The following is a 26,855-nucleotide window of genomic DNA, read 5'->3' on the forward strand; positions in this document are numbered from 1 at the left end:
CCTCTTTTTATAGGCGCTAGAAGCCCCTTCTTCCCAAAAAACCCTAATGGGTTCTCTCCAATTTTGCCAAGTCTTCCCTTTCATTTCTCTTCTCTCCCTTTGATTCATCTTATTTTGTGAAATCCTCCTCTGTCCAAACACACAAAGACAAGATTTTTGGGAGCTCTAAGGCCTTCCTGCGGCTGTTTCAGTGGTAAGCTCCTATCTTTGGCTACTACCTCATCTTCTTTCCTCCTCTCTTTCATGGCAAGAGCTGGTGGGAGAAAGAAATGGGTAAAGGCGTTGGTTTGAAGGGTGCCTCTTCTCTTAGCAACCTACGCACGCTAATACCCTTTGGTTTTTTGGATGATCTACTTTGAAGTTTGCTTTTGGCCACATGCTGGAGCCTCCCAGCAGTCTGCCTTCATGAGTGGATTTTGGCTTCTGTCGTGGTTTTGTCTCCAGCCATGTGCTTGAGACTTTTAGATATTTTCTTGGTCATTTGGGCTGGGCTATTTTGCTTCCAGCGGCTATTTCATCAAGCTACTTGAAGTTTTGGCTGATGTGGGATTTTTCAAGTGTTGTGAGCCTTTTCTTAAGGTGATGGGATATTGGGTTTTCTCTCTCATGCTTACCCATATGTTTGGGCTCAAGGAATGAGCTTGAGTTTTGGTGCTCCCAAGCAGCCCAAAACTTCCACTCCTTTGACCATCAATGGGCCTCATGAATACTCGTAACCATAGTATGAAATATCGATAATATCGACGAAATATCGAGGATATTTCGATTGTTTCGAATCACGGATATTTCGGAACATATCCATGTACATATCGTATAAATATCGACAATATCGACGATAATATCGGAAAATATCGATGTCGATAATTTCGTTCACACTTCAGCAATATTTTGTCAAAATATCGGTGTAATATCACTAAAATATCGAAAATATCGAAAATATCGATGTAAAGGGAAAGGAAAAAAAAAAAAAAAAAAAAAAAAAAAAACACAAAGGGAGAAAAAAAACACAAAGGGTATTTGAACCCCTCCCATTTTTTACTCCTCCAACACCTTAACCACCATATCACTTATGTTTTTGTGATAATATGCTAAAATATTTATATTTATATGAGTGGCATGTTAACAATTATATGCAAAACTATTTTGGAGATTTATCATTTGATGACTACTCTTCACAATACACTTACTCTACACATAGAGATGATGAAGATAGTTAAAAATTTGAACCTCATAGGAACTCTATGTGGTACTAAGTCACTCATGTATCTTACCATGCAATATATAAAGTATAAAATATAATAAATCATTATATATATAAATGATTATGGTGTGTTTAATTTTGTTTTCATTAATTACTACATATTTTCTACACTTACAGTGTTTGCCAGCTCGCTGTATAATCAACTTAAATCAGTTAAATCCATCATGCAATGCATTTCATTCTAATTTTTTGTGATAAACTAATAGATAATTGATTAAATAAACATTCTCCAAAGTTTCAATAAAAAATTTCAAGTTTTTCTTACAATTTCCGTGATTTGTATTCAATTTTTATCGATATCGATAATATCCTGATATTTCTACCGAAATTTCCGTGTTTTTGGACTACCGATATTTCTGATATCATCGATATTTTAGACCTTGCTCGTAACCATCCATACCACAACCCGCTCAGCAAGCCCCAGGCATTTGCGTGGCTTGGGCCCACTTAAGCTTGTAGCGTGACATGTTGCTTATTTGCTTGGCGTGGCACGTGTGCAAGTGCATATGATGAACTCTTGCGTATCCAAGTTGGGGTTTTTTCAAGTTAGGTGTCTTACTGGGCCATAAATATATTTGGGCCCCGCCTTGGATTTTTTAGGCCTCAACAATATCTATGCTACCAAAGTGAGGTAGATGATATGCGATGAAATTGGGGAAGATGAGAAATTTTGTATTCTTAACGATGAAGCACTTGACGACTTTAAGAAGGAACAAATGACTATTATCCTAAGATTTGTTGGAGATCTTCGTTGAAGAGCTTCGCATCCAGCCAGCTTTGATTCTCATATCCAGAACCTCCATCTCCATCTTGGGGATCTGCGAAGACCTCAATCTCTCAACTCCTTCGTTGATGTAGATTTTTTTTTATGATTTAGGGAGAATGAGTGCTCAAGATATGTATGTGAGAGGGGGTGTTTCAGAGAATTTCATGAGGGTGTTAGAGTTGAGGAGGGTTTCAAGGAGGGAGAGATACGGTTTTCAGAGATATTTTTTTTGTTTAGCGTGTTTTAAAAGAGGACGCTTGTTAGTGACAAGCGTCATCTTTTAAAAATCAACCCAATGCTAGTAGTGTATAAGATGAGATATCAAGACGGTTTTGAAAAGCTATCGTCTTTTAAAACACAACGACAAGTTTAAGTTGCACTGTCATCTATTTCATGTCACGGTTTAAATATTTTGTAGTAGTGGTAGTAAATAGAATATCGTTCCAACAGGGATCAAAATAATCTATCAAATACTAGAGTGATTTATTTTCTAATTATATTTGAATTAAACGATAAGAGGATTATGATGACAAAAATGTAATTAAGCAAGTAAATTATGAATAAGTAAATAATGTAATAGATGAAAACAAAGATGATAAAGCACCAGGACACCGATTTCACCTAGCTAATTCCACCCATAATTTTTTTTTTTTAATAAATACCTAGCCATATTCTTTACTCCTCACACCAAAACTCTATACAAATTCATCTCATCACATCTCATGTGAATAGTGATTGCCCTTGGATTGACATGGCAATGGGTGGAAACACAACAAGCCTTTTGCAAGGGCTGCCACTATTCACATGAATAGTAACAGCCATTGCCTCCCATTGCCCTTTGCTATGGCAAATGGGTGGAAGTGCTCTTAACCCTCGCCCGAAATCTACTTTTCTATTTTTTGGTATGAAACTCCCTTTTTAATCTCAATTCTTAAATCTCAAGTCTCTCTTCCAAATTACAACGCTCAAAGAATTGAGAATGAGGAGAAACCGTCAAAAATGAAAGCAAGCTAAAAGTGAATCATTACCCATCAAAATGAACCAAAAGAAAAAAACTAGAAAACCCATTACATGAGGAGAGAACTGTGGTTTTGGGGAAGGGTTACCTGAATTAAAAAAGCTTGGGTTTGACAAAAGCCTCTTTTTTTATTTGTTTTTTATTTTGGAGATTACAAAAACAAAAGGCTTGGGTTTTTACAACTTTTATAACCCAAATTTGTCTTCTATAATTTCACAAATTTTAGATAAATTTTTTAGGGGGGGTGGGGGAATTGAAGGTTCATACGAGAAACAAAAAAAACTAAAAAAAAAAAGAAAAAGAAAAAGGTTTCAGCAGGATTGAAGTTTCAACAGGACCATAACAAAAGAAAAATAAAAAGAGAAGAGAATTGAAGGGAAAAGGAAAAGGAAGGTCAATTATGGGGTGGGAAGGATTGAAGATTCAGGGGAAATAGAAGGGAAAGGAAGAGGAAATGAGAAGTGAAATATGTTTGACAGATGGCAGCATTTGATTGGGCTGGGATACTTATGTGGTTTGTTGACCTGACACCCCCTAAATGGACTGACTGATTCTTTCTTTACCAACCTTAATTAAATGGGCATACACTTAATCCTGGTCAAAGGAATGGAAACTTCTAAAAATGACAAAAAGATTAAAATGTAGTGCTTTGTTCCAAATCTAAAGCATTTGAAGTTTATGAAATTGGAAACATCTAAGCTGAAACTCAACGTCCATTTAGGGATACGAGGTCAAGTCAAGCATCTTTTTTGTTTACGGAATGTGCTAAGTGCCCTTTCATTTTCTTTTTTCATCTTCTTCGTTTTTGCAAATTATGATTTTGGTCTCTATAATTTGGCAAAATCCAACGTTGGTGTTGGTACATTAAATTTCAATTCTGGCGGAAAATTTAAAATCATTTAATGCTATCAAACATTTGATTAGAATTATGAATTATGATTTCATTTGACCATATAATAATGCCCACTAAATTGACCTTAAAAGAAAGCTACATCACAACAATATGAGGTTAGCCACAACAAAAGTATCAAACTCGTTGAGAATATCGTTCTCGCTGTCCATGTGAATCAAATTTGAGACCTCCTCTGACTAAAAATACTATTAAAATAAAGGTATGTTAGTAGCTCAAAATTCCTTTCAAGTTTAGATAAAAAGCGTCATAACTCTGTTCTATGAGCAGATCCGGAACACCTTGTAAAATAACATCGATTTCGGTTCCCATCACCCATCTTGCTTCTTTCTTTCCATAAAAAGCAATTATACTAAAAATTGATCAAAGACAAGAAGAATCAACTAACTGCTAGGCCAAATCTTTTATCCCCAATCTCCATCCATCGCCCCACCCCTAATCACACCAATCCCAACCCTACACGTGTCAGACAAGCCCAGATCTTGCATACCAGGTTCCACAGTCAACGTGGGTCATCATTTCCAAAGTAAACCTTCAGTCTCCATCCAGCCTTTAGTCAACGAAAACTTCTTCCCCTTCTGTCCCTAACATAAAACCTCTGATTTGTCCTTCTCCCCTTGGACTGAGAGCCGAGCAGAGTGCTCTGTTTTCAATCCAAACAGAGATTGGAAAATGAAAGCAGAGGCTGTAACATTGTTGTTGGTGAACCTAGCAAGTATTATGCAGAGAGCTGACGAGTCGTTGTTGCCAGGGGTGTACAAAGAGGTGGGGGCCAGTCTGCACACCGACCCAACTGGGTTGGGCTCACTCACTCTGTTCAGATCCATTGTCCAGTCTGCCTGCTACCCACTTGCGGCTTACCTTGCTATGCGCCACAACCGAGCCCATGTCATTGCTCTTGGTGCCTTTCTCTGGGCTGCTGCCACCTTCCTTGTTGGCTTTTCATCCACTTTCCTTCAGGTCTCTCTCTCTCTCTCTCTCTCTCTCTCTCTCTCTCACTGGTTTCTTATTTTCTATGGTGTTTTCAACTTGCAACTTTCTTTTCAAAAATGAAATATAGTGTAATATGGAATAATTATTTTGGTCATCTTTGAGGATCTAAGAGAACCAATGATTTGGATTGGTTAGTTTAGGTAGGCAACTGATTTTGTTAGTGTTTTATGTTGAGTTGTTTCTCAAATTGGCAATACAAAATTCTGTTTCATGTCTTGTCCAATTATGTTTTTGGGCAACTGTGGAGTTCAATCTTTATTGGTGACTCAATGGACAGGGATTTTATTGGTATCAATGCTTCAAATGAAGGATTTGGGGGGAAAATCATTGAACTCGGCAAACTTTCAAGTTTGAAGAGAGCAACCTTTCAAACTTTCATATTAGAGTGTACTTTATTGTTTTCCTGATGATTCTGTCTGATGGATGTCCTGTTTTACAATAATGGGGATTCTGGATAGTTTACAATTAGAAAAGTTTTGAGGAATCAAGGACATTGATGTACAAGAGCATAGAAAAGTAGGGCACTTTAAGGAATTCAAAGCAACAATCTAAATGGAAGATGATGCCATTGAAATTCGTTAGCGTGTCAAGCATGTCACGGATCAGTTTTATCGTTCATGTTCAGTTTAATCTTGTGGCTCAGAAGATTATTGGTAGTGCTGATGCTGCCACATTTGCCAGAAAAGTAGGGTTTAAGGGATTATTGGAAGATCTTAGTTTGAAGATGCGTATACGTAACACTACGAACTTTAAGATATCTTAGGAAAAATGAAGAAGGATACAAAAAGATAACTACATTTATTTTAGAAGTTAGAACTTTTTGGAAATTATTATATTGGTTAGTTTTTGTGTATTAAAATTAAGATTTAAGGGTAGTTATTACAGTAACTAGGGGTGTTGATTGTTAAATTAGTTGACTTCTTGAGATTTTAGTCTATGTTCTCTTCCTGTTTTACATCAAAAGTCTAAAGTCGCAAATGCAATTGTCCTAAAACAGTAAGTTTAATGATAGTGCTTGATAACCCAGCTGTTTCTTTCCTTTTTAGTAAAATTTAGTCTTTGCTCATCCATGACTTCCGAAGCTCATGCTGCATATTGATACCAATCAAGTGTTGCTGCACATTTCATTGTTTTCAAGAGAAGTAATTGGTTCATGACTCATAAATTCAAAGCTATACTAAGATGCTGTGCTTGTCGTGGTGAGGGGCAAAGAGATGAGTGCATGTTTTATCATGAAGCTCACAAGTCTTGATACGAGATAATAAAGCTTAAACAAATTAAAAGTAAACAAGCTCTAAAACTTTTTAACATAAACTTATAAGGTGTAATTGAAAATTGTAGGTAACAAATTCTTCCTGCGTAGTGAATTTCGTTTATTTGCAGTTTGACTTACCAGATTACAATTCAACACTTAGTTGTCTGATTTGGTTGATTAGGTGGCTGTTTCAAGAGGATTAAATGGGATTGGACTTGCCATTGTCACTCCTGCTATTCAGTCTCTTGTTGCGGACTCAACTGATGAGAGCAACCGGGGTACAGCATTTGGATGGTTACAACTAACAGGAAACCTTGGCTCCATAATTGGTGGTCTTTGTTCTGTACTAATAGCGTCCACTACATTCATGGGTATACCTGGCTGGAGAATAGCATTCCATTTGGTTGGACTCATAAGTGTCATAGTCGGTATATTGGTTCGCCTCTTTGCCAATGATCCACACTACTTAGAGAGCAATGGTAGAGCTAAAGATAAAACTTCACATAAGCCTTTTTCATCAGAAGTGAAAGACCTGATTATTGAAGCAAAGTCGGTTATTAGAATCCCGTCTTTTCAAATACTAATTGCTCAGGGTGTCTTTGGATCATTCCCCTGGTCAGGTTTGTCATTTGCTCCGTTGTGGTTAGAACTTATTGGTTTCTCCCACAAAGAAACGGCAGTTCTTTGGACCATATTTATAATTGGTGGCTCACTTGGAAGTGTCTTTGGAGGAATCATGGGCGATGTTCTTGCAAAACCCTTTCCCAATGCTGGGAGGATAGTTCTTTCACAGATAAGCGCGGGTTCAGCCATTCCTTTTGCTGCTATTTTGCTTCTGGTGTTGCCTGATGACCCATCCACAGGATTCGTGCATGGGCTGGTCTTGTTCATTATGGGATGGTTCACTTCCTGGAACGCTCCTGCAACTAACAAGTATGTATCCTTTCCCACTTTGTCCTTTTTCCTTGTCTTCTAGAGCTAACTACCCTGTGTTCTGGTGGGGTGGGGTGGGGAAGAGGTTATTTGATACAATTGAATTGAAGATTGGATTGGTTGCTTTTCCTAGGATTGTCCGATGAAAGTTTCATACTTCTCTGAGTGACCAATTTATTTAGATTTGTCCTTGTTCACACATTCACACACTAATTAATAATTATTGGAGTCTCAAATAGCTTTCTTCAAGTCTTTCTCACGTATGAAACTTGCAGAGGATATTTCTTTTCTGATAATGGGTCAGCTTTATATTGTTCCATTCACATATGAACTCATGTAGTCCGTTAGATTTGCCCCTATGCTAGTTTGGTTAGTTCCTTCTGTATGTTCTCTAGTTTTCAGAGGTACTCTTGAGTTCTTGATAATTAGTCAGCTTTAGAAAGTAACATTCAAAATCTTCTCAACTCATTTAGTTAGTCTGAATTGAGTCCTTAGGTTAGTTTGATTAGTTCTATATATGCGTTCGCTAGTCTGATAGGTTTGAACAAATACAAAGCTACCTTGTCCAATCTTCGACTTAGTTATTAATCTTTGACCTTTGCTTTCACTGTTTTTTTTTCCTTTCCAACAAACACTCTTTCATCTACTGAAACATTTATATGCATGATCTGTCAAGTAAAAATACACAGCCTTCAGTGCACCAACTTTGCATGACCAAGCAAGTTTGCACAATTTATGGTTGGTAAATCATGTCGACTAGAGTTACTTCATGAAAGGGTGATTCCTTTCCTACTATGAGTTATGGTTGGTGAGCCATCCTGACTAATGTTGCATGTTGTCAGTTCTCAATTGAGACTGGTGCGATTAAAACTAAATTACTGGTAACGAAAGTTTCATATACATCAACTTTCTTGGAACTCTTCAACATGAAAACTTGTTCTCAGTCCAATATTTGCAGAGATAGTGCCTGAGAGGTCTCGTACAAGCATCTATGCTCTGGATCAATCTTTCGAATCCATCCTATCATCATTTGCTCCACCGATAGTTGGGATTTTGGCTCAGCATGTTTATGGCTTTAAGCCAATTCCTAAAGGATCATCAAATTCTGTAGAGATTGAAACAGATAGAGAAAATGCTGCATCACTTGCCAAGGCACTATACACAGCTTTGGGCATTCCGATGACACTCTGTGTCTTAATCTACTCCTTCCTTTACTGCACATACCCTAGAGACAGGGACCGGGCGAGAATGCAAGCTTTAGCTGAATCAGAAATGCAAGAGCTGGAAACAGATTGTTCCCGTTTTTCAGGAGAAGAATACTCCGAAGTTCGTGTTTCAGAATCTAAAGTGCTGAACGGAAGTGAGAAAAGCAAAATTGACATAGAATATGGATTGGAGGAGAGCATTGACTTGGATGATAATGACGAGAAGTCCCTGCTTTCCTGTCAGCAGCCGTCGAATCTGAAAGAATAGAAGACCTACGAAGCAGAAGCTAGATTTTGTTCATTCCCTTCCTATAAACCAACACAAATACAAAAAAGAAAGCTTCATCTGCTTGCTTCGGTAAAGACTGGATGCTCATGAAGTCTCTTTTACTTTAACCCCAAGACAATGTTTGCAATACCACATTTTGTTACTAATATGCTTGACTTTACTTGTGAGACTTTCCACGACTACAGAGCAACTATGTTGTAAGGTTACATATTGATTCTTGTTGTAATCGCAATTGTTCATTCCTGTATTAATAACAATATTGTAGTTAGTCAGCGGATTTATATAAGTTCCCCTTTTAGAAATGTGGCTGCAGTTATTTATGCAAAATTCTCATACCTGAAAACCCCAACTTAGAAGTTTGGATGGGGCTTAGTTTGTCTGGGCTGCAACTAAAAGATAGATGGTTTCTTGCAAAGGTCTTAAGCCTATGCCCAGTCCTCAGTGAGTAGGCATATGATATCAGCCTCTAAAGTCTCAGAATTATAGTTTATGACGATAAAACACTAAGATTATGATGATAATTAAATGGTTAATCGATTTCCGATTTTGATTTTGATTTTGATATATATATAAGTGATTTGTATCGTATTAAGTTACATCCTAATATGTATTTGAAAATTGATCTGTTTTTCAATTACATGGATGTCAAAGCATCAAGACAATTCTTCCATCATTCTTTTCTATTACATAGTTGGTGGTAATACACTAAACTCACACACAAAACATGAATACTAGGACTCGAACCCAAAACCTTGCATGGTGAAGCAATTACTCCAAACCACTGCACTAGGGAGTTATTTGTTAACTCTATCATTCCTTGCCGTAGCCTACTGCTCTTTTCTTTTTCCTAAATTTGTTTTCTTTAATAAAAAAATAATAATAATGAACATTCCTTTCCTATTTATTTGATATTTAATATAAACCACAACAGAAAATAAGCATAAGCATAACATATTAACCAATCAGCTCTAAATTATTTGCTGATCATCTGTTAACTTTGTATTGAGTAGAATCCAACCGGTCATCCATTTGGGCCCTTTGTGGTTCCTTCTCATCATACTTGGGCCCTCCTTTGTTTTGTAACAAAGAGGAATAAGAAACAAACTAAATAGGAAGAGAATGAGATGAGTGCAAGAAAACAATTTTTAAAGAAACCAAATTTAAACTTATTACTTGTATCAAATTCCAAGAACTCAAAAGTCTACTTCTCATCCGAAAACAATCATGACAATTGGCCCTTTAGCTTCAACCTAGGTGTTTTATTTCCACTTTCTTTTTTGTGGGAGGGGTAGACGAAAAGGGAGCCGGATTTAGCTCAGTCATCTTTGGACCTTATCAGTGGCGGAGCTAGGATTCTTAGTATGGAGGGGCCAAATTTTCAAAATTAATTCCACATAGATTTTTTATCTTCAATTGGGAGGGCCATCACTAATCTAATTACAGTAATTGTATTGCTATAACATATATTTTATAATATATTACAATAGATTAAAAATTAAATGGGGGGGGCCAGGGCCATGGCAAGCCTGACTATGGCTCCGCCCCTGGACCTTATTGTCTGTGAATTTTTATTTTATTTATCATACAAGTGATATTCTAAATTAATATTGTTTACGAGAAGGAGAATTCGAACTTAAATGTAAATAGACGAATTTACTGTATTGACTAATTGACCTTGCAATTTTTTTTCATTTTTGTTTTCTTTTTGGGTAGTGAGGTAGGGACATAGCTGAGTCAGTTGGCATGATTAATATGGGCTCAGGGAATTAGAATCATGAAGAGGGAGCAACCATGATGGAACACAGGACGGTTGCATTTGGCAAAGGCCCCACACTCTATGCCATCTCTCTCTCTCTCTCTCTCTCTCTCTCTCTCTCTCTCTCATCGCTTTATCATGACTTGCTTTGTCCTTGTGCTTGTGCTTGTGCTTGTGCAGTGCATATTCTCGATGTCAATGGGCTTCTCTCTCTCTTTCTCTCTCTGCCTTGTGTTCCTGTCTGTGTGTATTTATCTTCTCTGAGCTTTTACTGGGGGGGAGACAGTTGACAAATCTAATCAAAATTGATGGTGCACCAAACCAAGCTAAAAGTAGTGCCTGCTTCTGCTTCTACTGCTTCAGCTGCTTTGGGCTTCAAGCTTTGCCTTGCATGCCGCCAGTGCATCATCCGCGTGTGCTGCTCTCTTCTGTACGTACGTGCATCTAGGCAAAAGCTTGAGAGCCACATAATTGCCACTGACTTACTATAACCAAAACCAATACAATACAAAACACAAATAATTCCTCACGCCATTTAATTTAATTAAATTTTTTTTTTTAAAAGAGAGGTAACCACATGCCATTTCAGTAGTGACACGTTGTCGTAGCATGATTTTGACGTCACATAGGTTGTAAATGTTAACTTTTTTAAGTGTTTATATCATTTCTCGTAAAAAAAAAAAAAAGAAGAAGAAGAAGCGGAAGGTATATGATGTAACGACATGTCTTTGTGTAATAACTTTATTAGGGTTCTAGTTTATGAGTTTGAGCACCGCGAGTTGTTTTTAATCTTGGCAAGTTATAATCAGGCCAATACGGTACCACATCTCAAATAGTCCTTCCATAATTATTTAGCTTTTGTTGTGGGATAAAGGAAGCCATCAAAGCCTAATTATTTTGATTGTTGAAGATTTGGATGCTCGTGGGTAGTGAACAAAATTGTTATGGTTAAAGTCCAAAAGAGTAGGTAACTTTTGAGATCATGGTGAGGCAGCATTCATAAGTGGATATGTAGTCACAATCCCGATCATTTATTTTCCACTTGGTCCAGAAATGAATCCATCCATGTAGAAATGAACAAATTATTCATTACTTTATAATCAAATTTGGAAAATTAAAGAGGAATGAGATTCGAGAGAGGCTATTTCCACTTGATAAACAAAAACCTAAAGAATGAAAAGAAAAAAAAAAAAAAAACTATGCTGAACTGTTGCAGCATGAGTGCCTCTGTGGGTTGTATTTTTCAGTACCTGTAAGAGTTTGTGGGAACTGGAGACATCATAATTTGAGGAGCTGGATGTTAGTAAATAATGGTGTTGGCAGACAATGTAGGGTTAATGAAAATCACCTCTGACCCACTAAAGCAGACACAAGAGATAATGTGAAAAATCTTATTATAAGCACTACTAGTACTGAAGTAGGAATTCTGCAACCAATCTCTATTACTTTCTGAAAATAGTTTACAGTGATTAGGCAATAATTTTTTTTGTTTAAAACTATTGAAGATCGATCCAAGGGAAAGAGGTGATGGTGATGGTAGTGGAAGTGGTTGGAGGTGGAGGTGATGGTAGTGGTGGTGGTGGTGGTGATGGAGGTGGAGGTGGAGGTGATGGTGGTGGTGGAAGAGGTGATGGTAGGGGTGGAGGTGGTGGTTGTGGTAAACGATGTCATTTAAAAAAATTAATGATTGTATTATGCGAATTGAAAAAAATACATCAAAGGCTCTTATCTGCTTCTTGTGAAAGCAACTTTCAAAATTAACATAGAGGTTGTTGTTAGGAGTGCATTGCTTTTAAAATATTCAGGATATTTTATTTTTACCAAATACCTTAAACTGCTTAAGGTGGCTTTTTCTTTTTTCTTTTTCTAGAGGATTGACGGTACGAGGATAAATTTTATTAAATAAAAATCAAACTAGTACAATGAGGGAGTCATAAAACCAAAACCTCGCAAGAAAAGAGAACCTGAAATAAAAGGACAACAATTAATGAAAACAATAACAAGTAATTAAATGAAGAAATATCATGAACATAAGCATTGGCAGCACATGAAAGAACTTGTGACCACCAATAATAAGCATCATGAGTCGCACCAAAATTAGCCAATGCATCAGTCGCACAACCTCATGAAAAATACGGGAGACAAAAAAATTCATCTGATGAAGTTTCCATAAACAATTATTCCAAGCAACCAGCAAATACCAAGGAACATCCGAAGGAGATGAAAGATAATGAAGCACCAAATTAGTTGTGTTTGGTTTTTTTTTTTTTTTTTTTTTTTCTTTCTGAGAAATTCTGGGATTACATTCATAATTCAGCCAAAAAAGCCACTAGCCACGAAGGGCTAATACAAACTAGCCACAAAAGGCCTTTACAATACATAGTGATCTAACATCAAACTTAAGACAATATGGGGCTCCTCCACTAACGATCACGCATGATCGAAGAAACTCTGGCATAGGCATCCCAACTAAGAGTGCAAACTCAAAACAACAAAAAATAGATAAATCTCTTGAAAAAACCAAGTCATAACAATACAAATAAAACTATCACAAAGGAGAGGTGGAAAGCTTCCACAAAGGATAGGTGAAAAACTCTCACAGAAAGAGAGGTGAAACCTACACAGAAAACTCAAAAAGTCTCTGCGACTTATTCCAAACATAAAGAAACCGCAAAAAGGATGGTAGTAGAGATCCGACACCGAAACGCGGGTGGAGATTCGACGCCGAGACGAGGGTGGTATATTCCAAACAATGCTTTTATAGGTGTAGAAATTGTTTCCCATTTTACTTTCCTCATATGTGGGATTCGTGGTATACAATAACATGGTGTCTTCTGTGTAACACCTCAGGTTTTGCTAGCACGTTGAATCCCACATCGGTAAACTACTGGGTCTGTTTGTGCAAATATCTCGCGGGGGAATATTTCTAGATGAAACTTTTCACATTTGATCGTCCTTCTTTTAGATTCCTTGCAAGATAAAAGAAAACAATCGAAAAACTACTGTTGTGGTTTTAGCCAAGAGCCCTCCGATGCCTAAGTCAGTAAATAACACGGGGTATTTTTGAAAGATACAAAGTTTTCTCTACGGGAGAGATGAGTGGCGGCATGAGAGCCAAGAGAGGGGGTGAGGCGGCGGCAACTAGGGTGGCCGGCCTCAAGTGTGAGTGGGAGAGAGTGAGGGTCGGCTAGAGAGAGAGAGAGAGAGAGAGAGAGAGAGAGAGAGAGAGAGAGAGAGATAGATCTAGGGTTTATGAAAAATTACCTTCTTTGTGTCTCCATTTAGCTTAAATAGCTTTCCCATTTTGTAACCTTCTCTTGTCCAATTAAGGAGGGAATAATTCTCTTTTATGGGAATTATTCCTTTCCTTAAGTAATTAGGTGGAGAGGATCAAAGGGATTTAGTGCAATTTAATCCCTTGTCTAAATAAAATAACTCCTCTATTAATTATATTAATAAACTAGATGAATTGGTTTAACTAATATAATTTAGGGTAACTTTATTTTCACGTGGTGTCGCCAGATTGGATGTCGAATACTTTTGCTCTCACAGGGTCGATCTAGGCTCATAAGTTATGGCATGGAGCCTCATTAGTGACTAGTCCTTTTGGGGTATAGCGCCGAGGTGGCATGCGTTTCCCCGAGTCGAGACAAATGTTATCAGAGCCAACCCTGTGGGTTGCATTATGTGATGAGATGAGATGAGGACACCAAGCATTTAACTGGAAGAGAATGTAACACGACAAGTTGTACTAGCGTGTTGAGTCCCATATCGATAAAATACTCGATCGATTTGAGCTTCAACCTCATTAGTGACTAATCATTTTGAAATAAAATACCTAATGTGGCGTGCTCTGCTTGAGTCATGACATTTTGAGTGGTTGGTTTCTAACCATTCAAAGTCTAGCAGATGCCTAGAACCCTTTGCACTATAGGTGGCCTAATAAGAATCAAATCACATTTCTGTCAACAACTAAAAAAAAAAAAAAAAACCCTCACTTTTTAAACCCTATTAGAAATTGTAAGAATCTCCTCCAAAATCTCATAACATGATTATTCTATATAGCAATATGATTATTCTATAAATACTAAACTTTTTGTCTTCATCTAGTGTTTGGCACTTGAATATATGCTTTCCAAGTGAGGGAATGGTTTCAAAGTTGAGAAAAGGAGGGAATGGTGCCAGCCTTTTGCTGCAGGGGATGCCAAAAGTTGAATATCTTTTTGAGTTTACAGGCTCAAAAATGTAGGGCAGTATTATTATAGAGTGAGAGATAACTTTTCCAGTTTGCCTCACTGTTTCTGCGTTTGACATTACCTCCCTATGGGCTGAGATGAAACAAACAGCCATCATTGCAAATGAGCAAAGGTTTTATTCACAAGCATGGGCCACCATGATGCCAAAACAAGTGTCGCCCTTTTCTCTCTCGAACGGCCTGGTCTGGCCCTTCAAAATCTCTCCAAAATCCCATGCCTAATCATTTTATGTTTATTTACTGCATTTATTTTGAAAATAAAAAAGATTTGATTTGTGAAAGAAAGTGAGAAAAGAGGAACCCCTTTTTAAAAGTCTACAAAAGAGAGAATTCGAAATTTTTTGAAAGCGGTTTTGCATATCCCCCTCTCATCATTCCAAATTTAAACCAAGGGTGAAAAAAAGATGCATAATTGAAGTGAAAAAGATCATGATCTATCAATCAACAAATGAAAAAAGATTATCGACTTTCACATGGATCACCGTTTCATGTTATCTTAATCATAACAATTCCAGAGGAGTGATTGAAAGTACTTCAACTTTTTCCCAATCCATAAATTTAAAAATTGAAGCATTCTTTTGGTCGGTTTTCAAATGTAAAGACAACCCTTTTGGCGGGAGATTAGGGAAATCTTTTGCCATAATATTGTTTGACAAAAAGTGTACCCAAACCAACCAATGAGGGTTGGTTAGTTGGTAAGGTCCCTGCATTGTGTGTAGCCCCACTAGTGTTCGAGTCTTGCTGCCAGCAGTTCTCATTTGTGCGCGATCTATAATATCCTATGTAAATCCATACCGATGGCAACTGGCAGTTGGGTACCATGCGTAAATCCTTTCAACTTGAGGTTGTGGGTATGCCCTGGCTTTGGTAGTAAGAGTAGCCAATCTTCCCCTAAACTTTTTTTTTATGAAAGACAAGAAGAGACAAAAGAAAAGAAAAATAGTGTATTGGAGAATTACAACAATGCATGGCTCGTACTATATATGAATTTTTTGTACGTATTTGTGCAAAAACAAGATCTCACTAATACTCTTGATCACTGTGGTTATCGTTCAAAAAAGTAACTTTTAAAAATACGAAAATATTTACTAGGTAGTAAATTTTATGTTTCTGTTTGATGGCGATTTTGGGTACTTTTATCAATTTTCAGTGGCTTAAATTTGTAGAATCACATCGCTATCATGTATGCATATCCCCAGCTAAAGATGAAACTAATTGGATAATTATTATATACAAGCGATAGTCTAAAACTATAAGGAGAATGAGGCTTTCTTATAATTTTTATCTAAGTAATGCAGGGGTTCAAACTTAAAACCACTGATCTGCAAGTCATGCTTTTTTTTCACGCTGAGTTGTTGGCAATTGCTAGGGTACTTTTTGGTTTTTAGCATGTGATATGTGTAGCCCAGATTAGTTCAATGAGGTCAGCACACATGCCCCATATATGTAATAAAATCTTTTTATTAAAAAACCAAGAGAGTTGAAAGTAACATATATACCCACGGGAAAAACAAAAAGGTCACATATTTTTATGGTGTAATAATCTTGGTGAATTTTTATGGTGTAATCAATTTTAAACAAGAAAAAGAAAAAAAAAAAAAAAAAAAAAGAAGGGAAGGAAGCATGGAATTTGCAATTAATTTTCGTGGTTGTACAAAAAAGACAATAATCGGAATTTGTGGGGCTACCTTGTCCCAGAAGTGCATGCATTAAGTGTTTTATCTCATTTCTTTTTTCTTACTGTTTGAGTACAAAGATGAAGATATTTACGTATGAAATGAACAAAAGTATTATATGCGGATTCATGGGGATTTGTACAAATCTACGAGTAATTTATGTATGTTCCGAGCTGGATATGTAGAAATATTCTTCAATATACATAGAATATAAAAATAAAATATTTTCACATGTCCCATGTGTATTGAATGATACACCACCAACTAATATACCCGGAAAATACAAAATTTCTTGGCATCTATATATATATATATCTCTCTTTAATTTAATAAAAATGAAAAGAACCAAAAAAGTTTGGAAACACAAGCACATGAAAGATATTTGATTCGTATAATAAGAGATTGCGGCGGCTAACTATACCCCAAATCTCGCCACCAATCACTCCTAGACATCATATAAAATATTCAGAAAAATATAAAAAAAATAAAATTGTTTGAAAGAATATTATGAAAATGGAGGGGTAGAGAATAATAAAGCAAGCAAGCAGACAAACCTCTCAGACCATTTGGTAGATTTTTCTTCTTTCTTCTTCTTCTTCTTCTTCTTCTTCGTTTCAGATAAGATTGAAATCACATGGCACAAAAAAGAGAAGGTACGAGGAAAAATATTAAGCTGTTCATGGTTGGTGGGCTTATAATAAATATTCTATCTGAACCATCATAAATCGATCCAGAGATTCTGGTTTACACAGGATTTGCTTTCAGACTTTGATGACACATATGTATAATCAAACTAACAGCATTTTAATTACTGTTCGAACCACAAATTGACAAAAGAAAAAATCCAAGATGGTTCGTGTATGGAAGTGTATGAAAATATATGAAAAAAGAAAGAGAGAGAGAGAGAGCGAGAGAGAGAGAGAGAGAGTAGTCTGTTATTTACATACAAATATTAACTAGAAAAGGAGAAACAAAAAAAGAAAAAAAAAGTGTTCAATTATGTTGGTCGTGGTCATGGTTAAGACAAACACGAAGATTCTGTGAAACTTTTCTCATGATTTGGGGTGTAAAAGCCTAATCTGAGGAGCAAATCCATGATTCTACCATACCTTCACTTCTAGCAGCAGCAGCAGCCACATTCTGATCCTGCGTCTTATCGCCATGGATAATATTATTGGACGAAGAACCAGCAGAGTAGTTTAGCTTCCCGTTGCCGTAATTCCCATTGATGGATCTCATCAGACCTTGATGATCAACATTGTTGTTGTCAATGTTGGTCTTGTTGTTGTTGCTGGGCCCTGTTCCGTTACCCCAGTTGGAATTACTGTCGTGCCTCGACAGCGCGGCATCCGAGGAGGATACGATGTTGTTGGGAAGCACATTGAGCTGCTGCTGGGTCAAGCCAAAATGGTCCAAAGAGCCTTGGTGATGGTGGTGGTGAGGCGTCTTGGAGGCAAGAAGATCATTCGGAGAATTAATGGGCAGTGAGTATTTAGGCTGCTGCTGCTGATGTTGGGGTTGAAAGAGGGACTGGAAATTAAGAACCGAGGAGGAGGAGGGTGATGGGTTTTGCTGCATATTGAGGAGATTATTGTGGTGGTTAGTGGCACTTGAATTAGTTGAGGGTAAGTTTGGATGATCAAGAATGGAAGAAGAAGATGGTGGTTGGTGAGAGACTTTGTGAGCGAAAGGCCTTAAAAGGTAAGAAGGAGGTGAAGGCTCCAAACCCAAACCCCCTCCTCCTCCTCCAGCTGATCTCATGAGGGCAGAGGCGGCAGCAGCTGAGCTAAAGAGATCCAGTCTGCTTCTCGGGAAAGGCGAGGAGGATGTAAATGGAGGAGCAGGGATACCTGTAAATTCCTGAACCATGGCTCTGAAATTTGTGGTGTCTGTTGTCAGCACAGTCGTCGGTGCTCGCCTCGACGCTCTCGACCTCTTCTTCGGGTTCCGAACGACTCCGTTGCTGTTGCTGTTATTGTTGTTGTTGCTGTTGCTGTTACTGTTGATGTTGTGGGTTTGGTTGTGTTGAGCCGAAGAAGAAGCCGAAACGTTTTGGTGATCATGCGGGATCTGAAGAGCCGCAAAAGTAGACGAGCCGCCTCCGGCCCCGCCACCGCCTCTGCTTTGTCCTAATTGATTAATATTGGGGTTGGTCAAAAAGGGTTGGCTTAGGCCACCGAGATCGGTGGGATTCGGGTCGGATCTTAGGGTTTTGGACCACGCCATGTCGAAATTGAGAAGCGGGTTCGGGTTCGTGAGCCTGGAGGATAATGGATCGAACATGTTTGATAGAGGGTCTAGGTGGTGATGGGTTTGTTGTTGGTGGTGGTGGTGGTGATGTGGCGGTGGGTGGCTAGACATGTGGCCGAGTTGACTCGGTGGGTTACTCAGTAGAGCGGAGATTGACTCGGCCCGCGAGTCGTACTCGTCATCGCCGCCGCTGGAGGACTGCATACTCCCACTGCCAGAATCCATGAGAGAGAGAGAGAGAGAGAGAGAGAGAAAGATATGGAGGAGGTGAGAGATATTTGGTTACTTAAAATACAAAGCTCAATTAAGAAGAGGAGAGAGACAGAGCTGAAACTGTGAGGTAAGCTGATGAGAAAGTACAACTATGAGAAGCCATATATGAAAGCTAGCTCTGTGAGATCTGCAAAGCAAAGGAGTACAGTGCTTTGGTTTTGTTTGCTTCTTGTGCTTTATCTGGGAGCTGCAGAAGGGTATGCGTGAAGAAGAGAATAAACAGCCTACGGAAATGGATGGTTGCAGAAAGAGACTGTTTCAAAAATACATATGAAAGCTAGCTAGCTCTTCTGCCCCCTCTTCTTTTTTACTATTTTTGGGTTAAGATCAATTAGGGTTTCAAACAAAGGGCTGCTGCTGATAACAGAGATGATAAAAGGAGAGAGAAGGAGAGAGAGAGAGAGAGAGAGAGGGAAAGAGAAAAGAAGAAAAAGGGGTTGTTCTCTAGCCTTTTCTCTTCCCTAAAAGAGAAGCTACTTCTCTGCTTGAGGTTCCACTCAAAAGATCAGGGTGGGGTAGCCGTGAGTGTTTGAGAGAGAGAGAGAGAGAGAGAGAGAGAGAGAGAGGCAACTGGTCAAAGTAAGTGAGAGTTGTGGTTTTGATTCGCAGTGTGAAAAGAAGAAAAGAGATATGAGGTATAATAATAATTAATTAGTTAAAAAATTAATTAATTCAGTGAATGTCATATTTTAGTTTATTTGGAATATTATGAGGTGGGCAGGCAGGCAAGCAAGCAACCAAATCTGGGATGATGGTTGTTGAATGGTATGTGTAAAGGTTAGAGAACCCACCATCACCACCGTTACTTTTTAAAAGCCTTCCAAAAAAAAAAATCAAAACAAAAACCAAGTAAATTAATAAAAGCCCATATCATTTTCGCTAATTATTGTTCTACATGTCAAACCTTTTCTAATTTCTCCTCACAATTAGGCTCAGTGTTAGGTTTAATTATGCCAAAGTAAGTTAATTAACTACCTAATCTTTGTTTCTTTTCCTAAATTTAAACCATGGAAAATATTTTACCCTGCAGCTTTGACTATGTCAGCAACTTGACAAAAAAATATCAGTCCATCAGAAGAAGGAAAAAAAAATCAAAATCAAAATCAAAATCTGGGTTATTATTGAAGAACCTCAGAGAATCTTTCAGTCTTCTTCTGCAGAAAACGTATAGATGGAAGTCATGATTTATATCCCTGATATTTTTATACTCCTTGCAAATTTTTCTACCACTTTGTGTGTTTCTTTAATGGAGAAAAAACTGTTTGGAAGAAGGAAGAAGAAAGAAATCTACAGATCTTTTTTTTGGATAGATCAGTTCAACAACATCTAGGTTCGCTGCAACCATCAAAACTAAAAAAGAACCAACAAATATTAAATCCCACATTTATCATTTCCTTTTGCACATTAAATAATCATATTTAAGGACACTTAAATAAACACAACTTGGGTTTTAGATACATAAACGTCGTTATCGTTCTTCATGTTATACATTTTTTTTTTTTATACAAGTAATAATCTACTTTAAACTAATCTAAACTACTCGGAGGAGGATTCGAACTTGGGTGTAGAATGAAGAGCACATCCGTTTTAATCAACTTGGCTAAACCCAAATCTGCTACGTTATACTTTATAATTTTCGACATTTACATTGTTTCCATCATAAATTATTAATATTATTACTTACTATTAGCAAACAAAACCCTAACCCTAAAATTTGGACAGTTGCAGGACTGTAATGTGCATGTCATCTAGCTAATTCATGAGCTCATCATGTGGATCCACGTGGCGTTTATTAACCTCAAATCAATTACCTAATTATGTCTTATTTAAGTTACTTGAACCTGTGAAACTGCTTTTGTTTTTAACTGTAAGTGGGGCGCTATCTCCGCCAACTACGAAGATTAAGTAAGATCAAAATTTTGGGTTTGATGGGACCTCCATCATTTTCAATGAACCTGTACCTCACACAAGGAGACGCAAATGCCTCCAAGCATTGTGATTGATCTGGACCGTTGGATTTGATGGGATCTTCCGCTTCCAAAAGTTAGTGTACGCACTTGATAAAGGCGTATTAAGAATTCTACCCAGGTCCCATAACGTGGCGTATTTGAATGTATTCTTTTCTTTTTCTTCAAGTATTTAAATGCAGGGAGAAATTTAGCGGTGGAATCTCTACTTTCAATATGGCCTTAAAAGTTAGTCGTGTGCGTTGCACGTGATGGAACCTAACGGAAAATTGTGATATAATTGATAGTTAGTGAGACATTGGGGATGAATTAAAAGTTTATGGGGCTCAAAATTAAATTAAAAATTCAGAGGGCAAAGTAAAATTCAAAAGTCTTTAAATATAACCAAGGTCTTAAATATCGATAGTTTCGGAAATATCGGTGGTTCAAAAACACGGAAATATCGATTTTTAATATCGGGAAAATATCGATATCGATAAAAATTGAATAAAAACCACGGAAATTGTGATAAATACATGGAAATTTTTAATGAAACTTTAGAAGAAGTTTATTTAGTCAATCATCTATTATTTTGACACAAAAAATTGGAAGGAAATGCATTGCATAGTGGGTTTGAGTGATTTAAGTTGATTATATTGCGAGCTGACAAACTCTGTGACTTAGAAAATCTGGAGTAATTAATGAAAGAGAATTAAACACCCCCTAGTAATTTATTTATCAATTTTTAGTACAATATTTTACATGGTAAGATACATGAGTAACCTTATTTCACATTATTCACTGGACATGGTACACGTTCTTATATTTATTATTTATCAAAAATTAAAAATAATTAAAGATGTAAACCAACTTGATTTTTCATGAAAATTAGGCACTTTACCATGCTTAAAAAATAATAGTGAAGATTGAAAATTAACTAAGAACATAAATAAATTTATCCAAGGAAGAATTAAATAGTAGATAAAGAAAATAATTATAGAGATTTAAGTAATTAAGCAACAATTTGAAGGGAAATTTAGTAATGTAAGTACTTATAATGAATAATAAAATAATCAATAACATTAAATGGATTAAAGATTCATTCTCATGTGAAAATTTGATTCTTGCAAAAAGAATTCAAAACAAAAAAATATAAATATAAACATTTTAGCATATTATCACAAAAACATAAGTGATATAGTGGTTAAGGTGTTGGAGGAGTAAAATGAGAGGGGTTCAAATTCCCTTTGTGTTTTTTTTTTCTCCCTTTTTTTCCCTTTTTTTTCTTCTTCTTTTTCCTTTTTTTTTTCCTCTGCATCGATATTTTCGATATTTTCGATATTTTAGCGATATTGCACTGATATTTTGACAAAATATTGCTGAAGTGTGAGCGAAATTATCGACATCGATATTTTCTGATATTATCGTCGATATTGTCGATATTTATACGATATGTACATGGATATGTTCCGAAATATCCGTGATTCGAAATATTCGAAATATCCTCGATATTTCGTCGATATTATCGATATTTCATACTATGGATATAACTATGTCATATCATATCGTATTAGTTATTACGTGAGAGTATCCAAACATATTAACTCCTATGATTTGAAAAATATGGAGAAACACTTGTGTTGATAAAATGTTGTAAAATTAAGAGTTAAAAATGAGAAGAGATAAATTGGAGGATTGGAAATAGTGCGTATAGAAGACTACATATATACATGATTAGGGTATACTTGTGGTCAGCCATGATTTACAACTATCCATTATTGAGTGGATGAATAATTTAGTTGAAAGATGACATGTGTTCAAATTTGATTATAAATTTTTAATTCATGTAATCTTTTAACTGGGTTATTTCCCTACTTAGAATGTATTTATCACATGATGAAAACACTATCACATAAGTTTTTCTTCGTGGACCATGTATAATTTTACCATCCAAAATTTATTTTATTTTGTTCTATGTTTTATTGCATGTATAATCCAAAAGACATTATTGTCTTCGTGATTGATTGTGACGAATATGTCGGTGAGTTTAACATGATTTTTTGTTGTTGACAATGACGATATTAGTTTGAACTATTTTAACGTACGAGGAGGGAGTTCAAACTCGGGTATAAGAGGGCGGGGCACACTATCTTTGACCAATTAACCTAACCCACATGTACTAAACTTGTATTTATAATAGAGTGAAGCAAATAAAATTAACACTACCCAAAAATATTCTCCAAATCAAAATTTCTTCAACACCAATGAGTAGAATATTTTCTTTTTGCCTTTTTTTTTATAAAATTTCTGGTGTGGTTTCCTCTCTGGTGTTATTGTATGCCTGCCAGCCATCCAAAAGATATACGAATAGAAAGTTCACTTAGCTTTATATAATTTCTAACCAAAAAAAAAAGGAACTGAAAAGAAAGAAGAGAATACAACAAAGTATGATATTTTATAAAGAAAATTTGGTCAGTAGTAATACAATCACCACATTTTATTATTGACTTTACAGAGATTTCCTATTTGGACACAACAAAGTTCCAAGCCCACCCGACAAAATGCTTCTGGACAATTTTACTCTCCAAAAACTCACATACCCAATGAAGTCCCCACCCCCTCTCTCTCTCTCTCTCTCTAAACAAGTTTTATTACCATGCTTAACAAAATTGTTGCTTGAGCTCATTGGGAAGTTTAATTCAAAATCAAAACAGAGTCTCTCCTGCTGGTTCGGGTCAAACCCTTATAAAATTCAACAAGGTGGTCCTAAATAGTTGCAGAGAAGAAGAAGTTTAGTGGGACATATGACTCTATTTATTAAACTAGTGGGGTGAATTTGACGGTTGACTTGTCCTGAAGATCTCCCACACATGACCCGAGGCTCTGACCATCTAGCAGAGCTTTGACAAACTGTACACATCACACCCAGAGAGCCATACATTTTTCGGACACCCAAAAAAAAAAAAAACCTAAAAACATCTGCACATTCTCAATGTGGAACAATTGAGAAAATTTTGGTCATTAATTGTGAAATTAAACACACTAGAGTTCGTTTGATAACTATTTCAGTTTACAAAATAATAAAAATTGAAAATAAAATAATTAAAATAATTATCAAACAAGCTCTTATTCTTTAACTCGATTTTTCGATAATTTTACACATTCACGTGACAGAAACGACATATAGAATTTTTTTCTTGAAAGATTGGAGAGCACTTGGTAAATCACTTGTTCAGTTTCTAGACTTCTAATTCAGTCCAAACTTAAGCACAAGACCAATTCAAGCCCAATTGAAAGTTGTGACGGGTTTATTTATGGACATGTGTCCGCTTGCATGGCTACCGATAATTGTATGTTCTGACACCTGTGATATATGCAAAGGCCTCAAATGTGCAAGCAAATTCTGCAGGGTTAGTTTCATATGAGAAATAGATAAAGATGTCAAAGAGCTGGATCCGCCATGGCTTCAACAGGGTAGCTCGAATTGTAGGCAGAGCTGCTGACCCAAAGAAGGAGAACTTCCTGTGTTAGAAGGCCACCCTGTTGCCCAGCAGCATGCAGAAGTAGCTCTTGAGACCCATGACAGAGTCAGAAAGAAAGACCAAGTGCTGAAGGAGTTCAAGATCTATAGATGGAGCCCTGACCATCACAACAACAAGCCCTACCTTCACTCTTACTTTGTGGACCTCTCCAACTGCGGTCCTATGGTAAATTTATCTTCTCTACTTTTATTATTGTTCTTTTGCTACTGATTTTTCCTAGGTAGAATGTTCAGTTTGATATGTCTTTTTATATTCACTTTTTTGGTGCATGCACTTTGAAAGTGGTAGTAAGGGGCTTATTGCCCAAGAGCATTTACTTTTGCGTTCGAGGTCTTAGGTTTGATTCCCCTTCCCCAATATCACTTATATAAAAAAAAAAATTGTGTACAAAGAAAATGCCAGATGGGCCCTCTTTAAGTACTTGAGTTAAATTTTCAATTTTAGGTTGAATATTTTGATAAAGTTTGGTCAATCAGGCTGGTCCAACTTCAAGCAGGCCAATTCTCGTTGAACCAAACCAACCAACTTTTAGGTTTTGGTTTTGGATGCATTGCAGAAGATGAAAGCAGAGGATGATTCAAGCTTGAGTTATAGGAGGTCTTGCAGGGAAGGGATATGTGGGTCATGCTCCATGAACATTGATGGGACAAATACTGTGGCCGGCCTCAGGCCCATAGATGCAGACACTTCCAAACCCACTACTATAACCCCTCTGCCTCACATGTTTGTGATCAAAGATCTGGTTGTTGACCTCACCAATTTCTACCAGCAGTACAAGTAGGATGAGCATTTCTATTTCTATTTAGGGTCAGACCTAATTATTTATGTTCTGTTATGTTGTAAATTAAAGTTTCCATCCCAATGTTTTGCATTATATTTTTCTAAAATATTTTGTTTTCATCTCGCCAGCTCTATCTGGTCGGTCTAGTGGTATTTCTCTTCTTAATATTAGAAATAATCTCAAGTTTGAATTCACAAAAGAGCGCTTTCGTTTGTTTTAGGGCAAGTTATGCATCCATTTAAATGCGCAAGATAAGCTTTATAATTCTTAAAGGGTATTAATTCTTTAGAATTTAGTTAACGAGAGTTAAACTTATCACTTTTTATATTATGAACTAGTACAACGCATCCTCATGAGAGTTTCATTTCTTGATATTACCTTGGCTAGGTTGATTGAGCCACGGCTGAAGACGAAGAAGCCACCAAAGGATGGCCGAGAGTACAGGCAATCACCCTCAGACAGGAAAAAGCTTGATGGGCTTTATGAGTTTGTGCTTGTTGTACTACCTCCTGCCCTGCCTACTGGTGGAATCCGGAGGAGTACCCTGGACCAGCGGCTTTGCTCCATGCTTACCGATGGATTGCCGATAGGTAACCTTACCAATAAGTTATCAAATTACTTTGTTTTGTTTTGTTTTGAGTGATTCAATCAAAATTTTGAGTAATACTAGAGACTCCAACACAAATTTCAAATTTTGAATCCTAACAAAGCCGGAAGTATTTTAGTTGTATATTTCTAACTCCCACTATGAATCTCGTTTATTTTGAACAAGTAAAAAACTGGGAATGAAATTTTGTTGCCTGAGTATTATTGTCGTAGATTATGTATGTGTTGTGATCAATTGGGTTCTGCTTTGGCAGTCGGGACGAGTTCACAGAGCCACGATTGCAGGCATTGACAGAAGACCACACGAGGTTATATAGATGCAGGACTATAAAGAATTGCACAGCCAATTGCCCCAAAAGCCTCAATCCTGCTGATGCCATTAGCAAAATGAAGACCAGGCACCTCTTGTCTCAACCAGTCGAAAGGGTTGAGGACCAAGGACATGTTGTGTCAGGCAGACCAATTGGTTGAGAGCTTGTAAACTTGTATATCCTGGGCTTGTAGACATTAGAGAATATAGAGATGCAAGTAAGTCCAATAACTGTATAACTCTAAAAGACCATGTAGTTTGTGTCCAACAAAGAACCATATATAAAAAACATGGAAGTGCTTGCCACAAGAAGTAATAATTTGAAAAAAGGTACTGAAGAGATTTTTTAATACGAATATTTAGGAATCAAAGGAACTACATATGTGCAATATAGTGAACAGATTTTTCAACTCCATCATCCTAATCCTGTCGTTCATAGCAGTCATAAGGTTTCCTAATGTTAAAGTTCAGAAGATGGCAGTAATTCCGAGACTTTCTAAGATTTTTTTAAATACAAGCGATATTGAGAGAGAGGAAATTCGAACACATGATTTCGGGGAATGAGTAACTGTTTTTAACTAATTGAGCTACAAGTCCCTTGTAAAAATGTTTTAAAGGATTACAATTTTTTTTTTTGTATCCGTTTAGTTTTTATTTTATTTTATTTACAAGCGATATTGATGAAGACGGAAATCAAACTTAGGACCTCGTGTGCATAGATAAATGCTCTTAATCATTAGAGCTACAAGTCCCTTGCGTACAATAGAATAAATGTGACTCATATTTGTCTATGTTGGCACTATAACAAACTTTAGGTAACGGATGGGATT

General features: G+C 36.8%; 2 protein-coding genes and 1 pseudogene across 3 annotated transcripts; 2 read left to right on the forward strand and 1 right to left on the reverse strand.

Moving 5' to 3' along the window:
* The first annotated feature begins 4,353 nt into the window (after window positions 1-4,353).
* LOC110768785 (uncharacterized) lies at window positions 4,354-8,932 on the forward strand. The gene is made up of 3 exons (XM_088254211.1): window positions 4,354-4,915; window positions 6,385-7,136; window positions 8,081-8,932. The coding sequence occupies exons 1-3, from the start codon at window positions 4,628-4,630 to the stop codon at window positions 8,607-8,609; spliced, it is 1,569 nt and encodes a 522-aa protein (XP_088110337.1). The 5' UTR covers window positions 4,354-4,627; the 3' UTR covers window positions 8,610-8,932.
* Window positions 8,933-16,985: 8,053 nt separating this feature from the next.
* LOC148293713 (uncharacterized) lies at window positions 16,986-19,353 on the reverse strand. Its single transcript, XM_088255384.1, has one exon. The coding sequence runs from the start codon at window positions 18,790-18,792 to the stop codon at window positions 17,392-17,394; it is 1,401 nt and encodes a 466-aa protein (XP_088111510.1). The 5' UTR covers window positions 18,793-19,353; the 3' UTR covers window positions 16,986-17,391.
* Window positions 19,354-24,224: 4,871 nt separating this feature from the next.
* Window positions 24,225-26,338, forward strand: LOC110768786 (succinate dehydrogenase [ubiquinone] iron-sulfur subunit 3, mitochondrial-like; annotated as a pseudogene). The gene is made up of 4 exons (XR_015836742.1): window positions 24,225-24,493; window positions 24,861-25,105; window positions 25,497-25,699; window positions 25,970-26,338. The product of XR_015836742.1 is annotated as a succinate dehydrogenase [ubiquinone] iron-sulfur subunit 3, mitochondrial-like (transcript).
* The last annotated feature ends 517 nt before the right edge of the window (window positions 26,339-26,855 follow it).

This window comes from Prunus avium, chromosome 6, assembly GCF_965620075.1.
Source record: "Prunus avium chromosome 6, drPruAviu1.hap1.1, whole genome shotgun sequence".
Lineage (NCBI taxonomy): Eukaryota > Viridiplantae > Streptophyta > Magnoliopsida > Rosales > Rosaceae > Prunus > Prunus avium.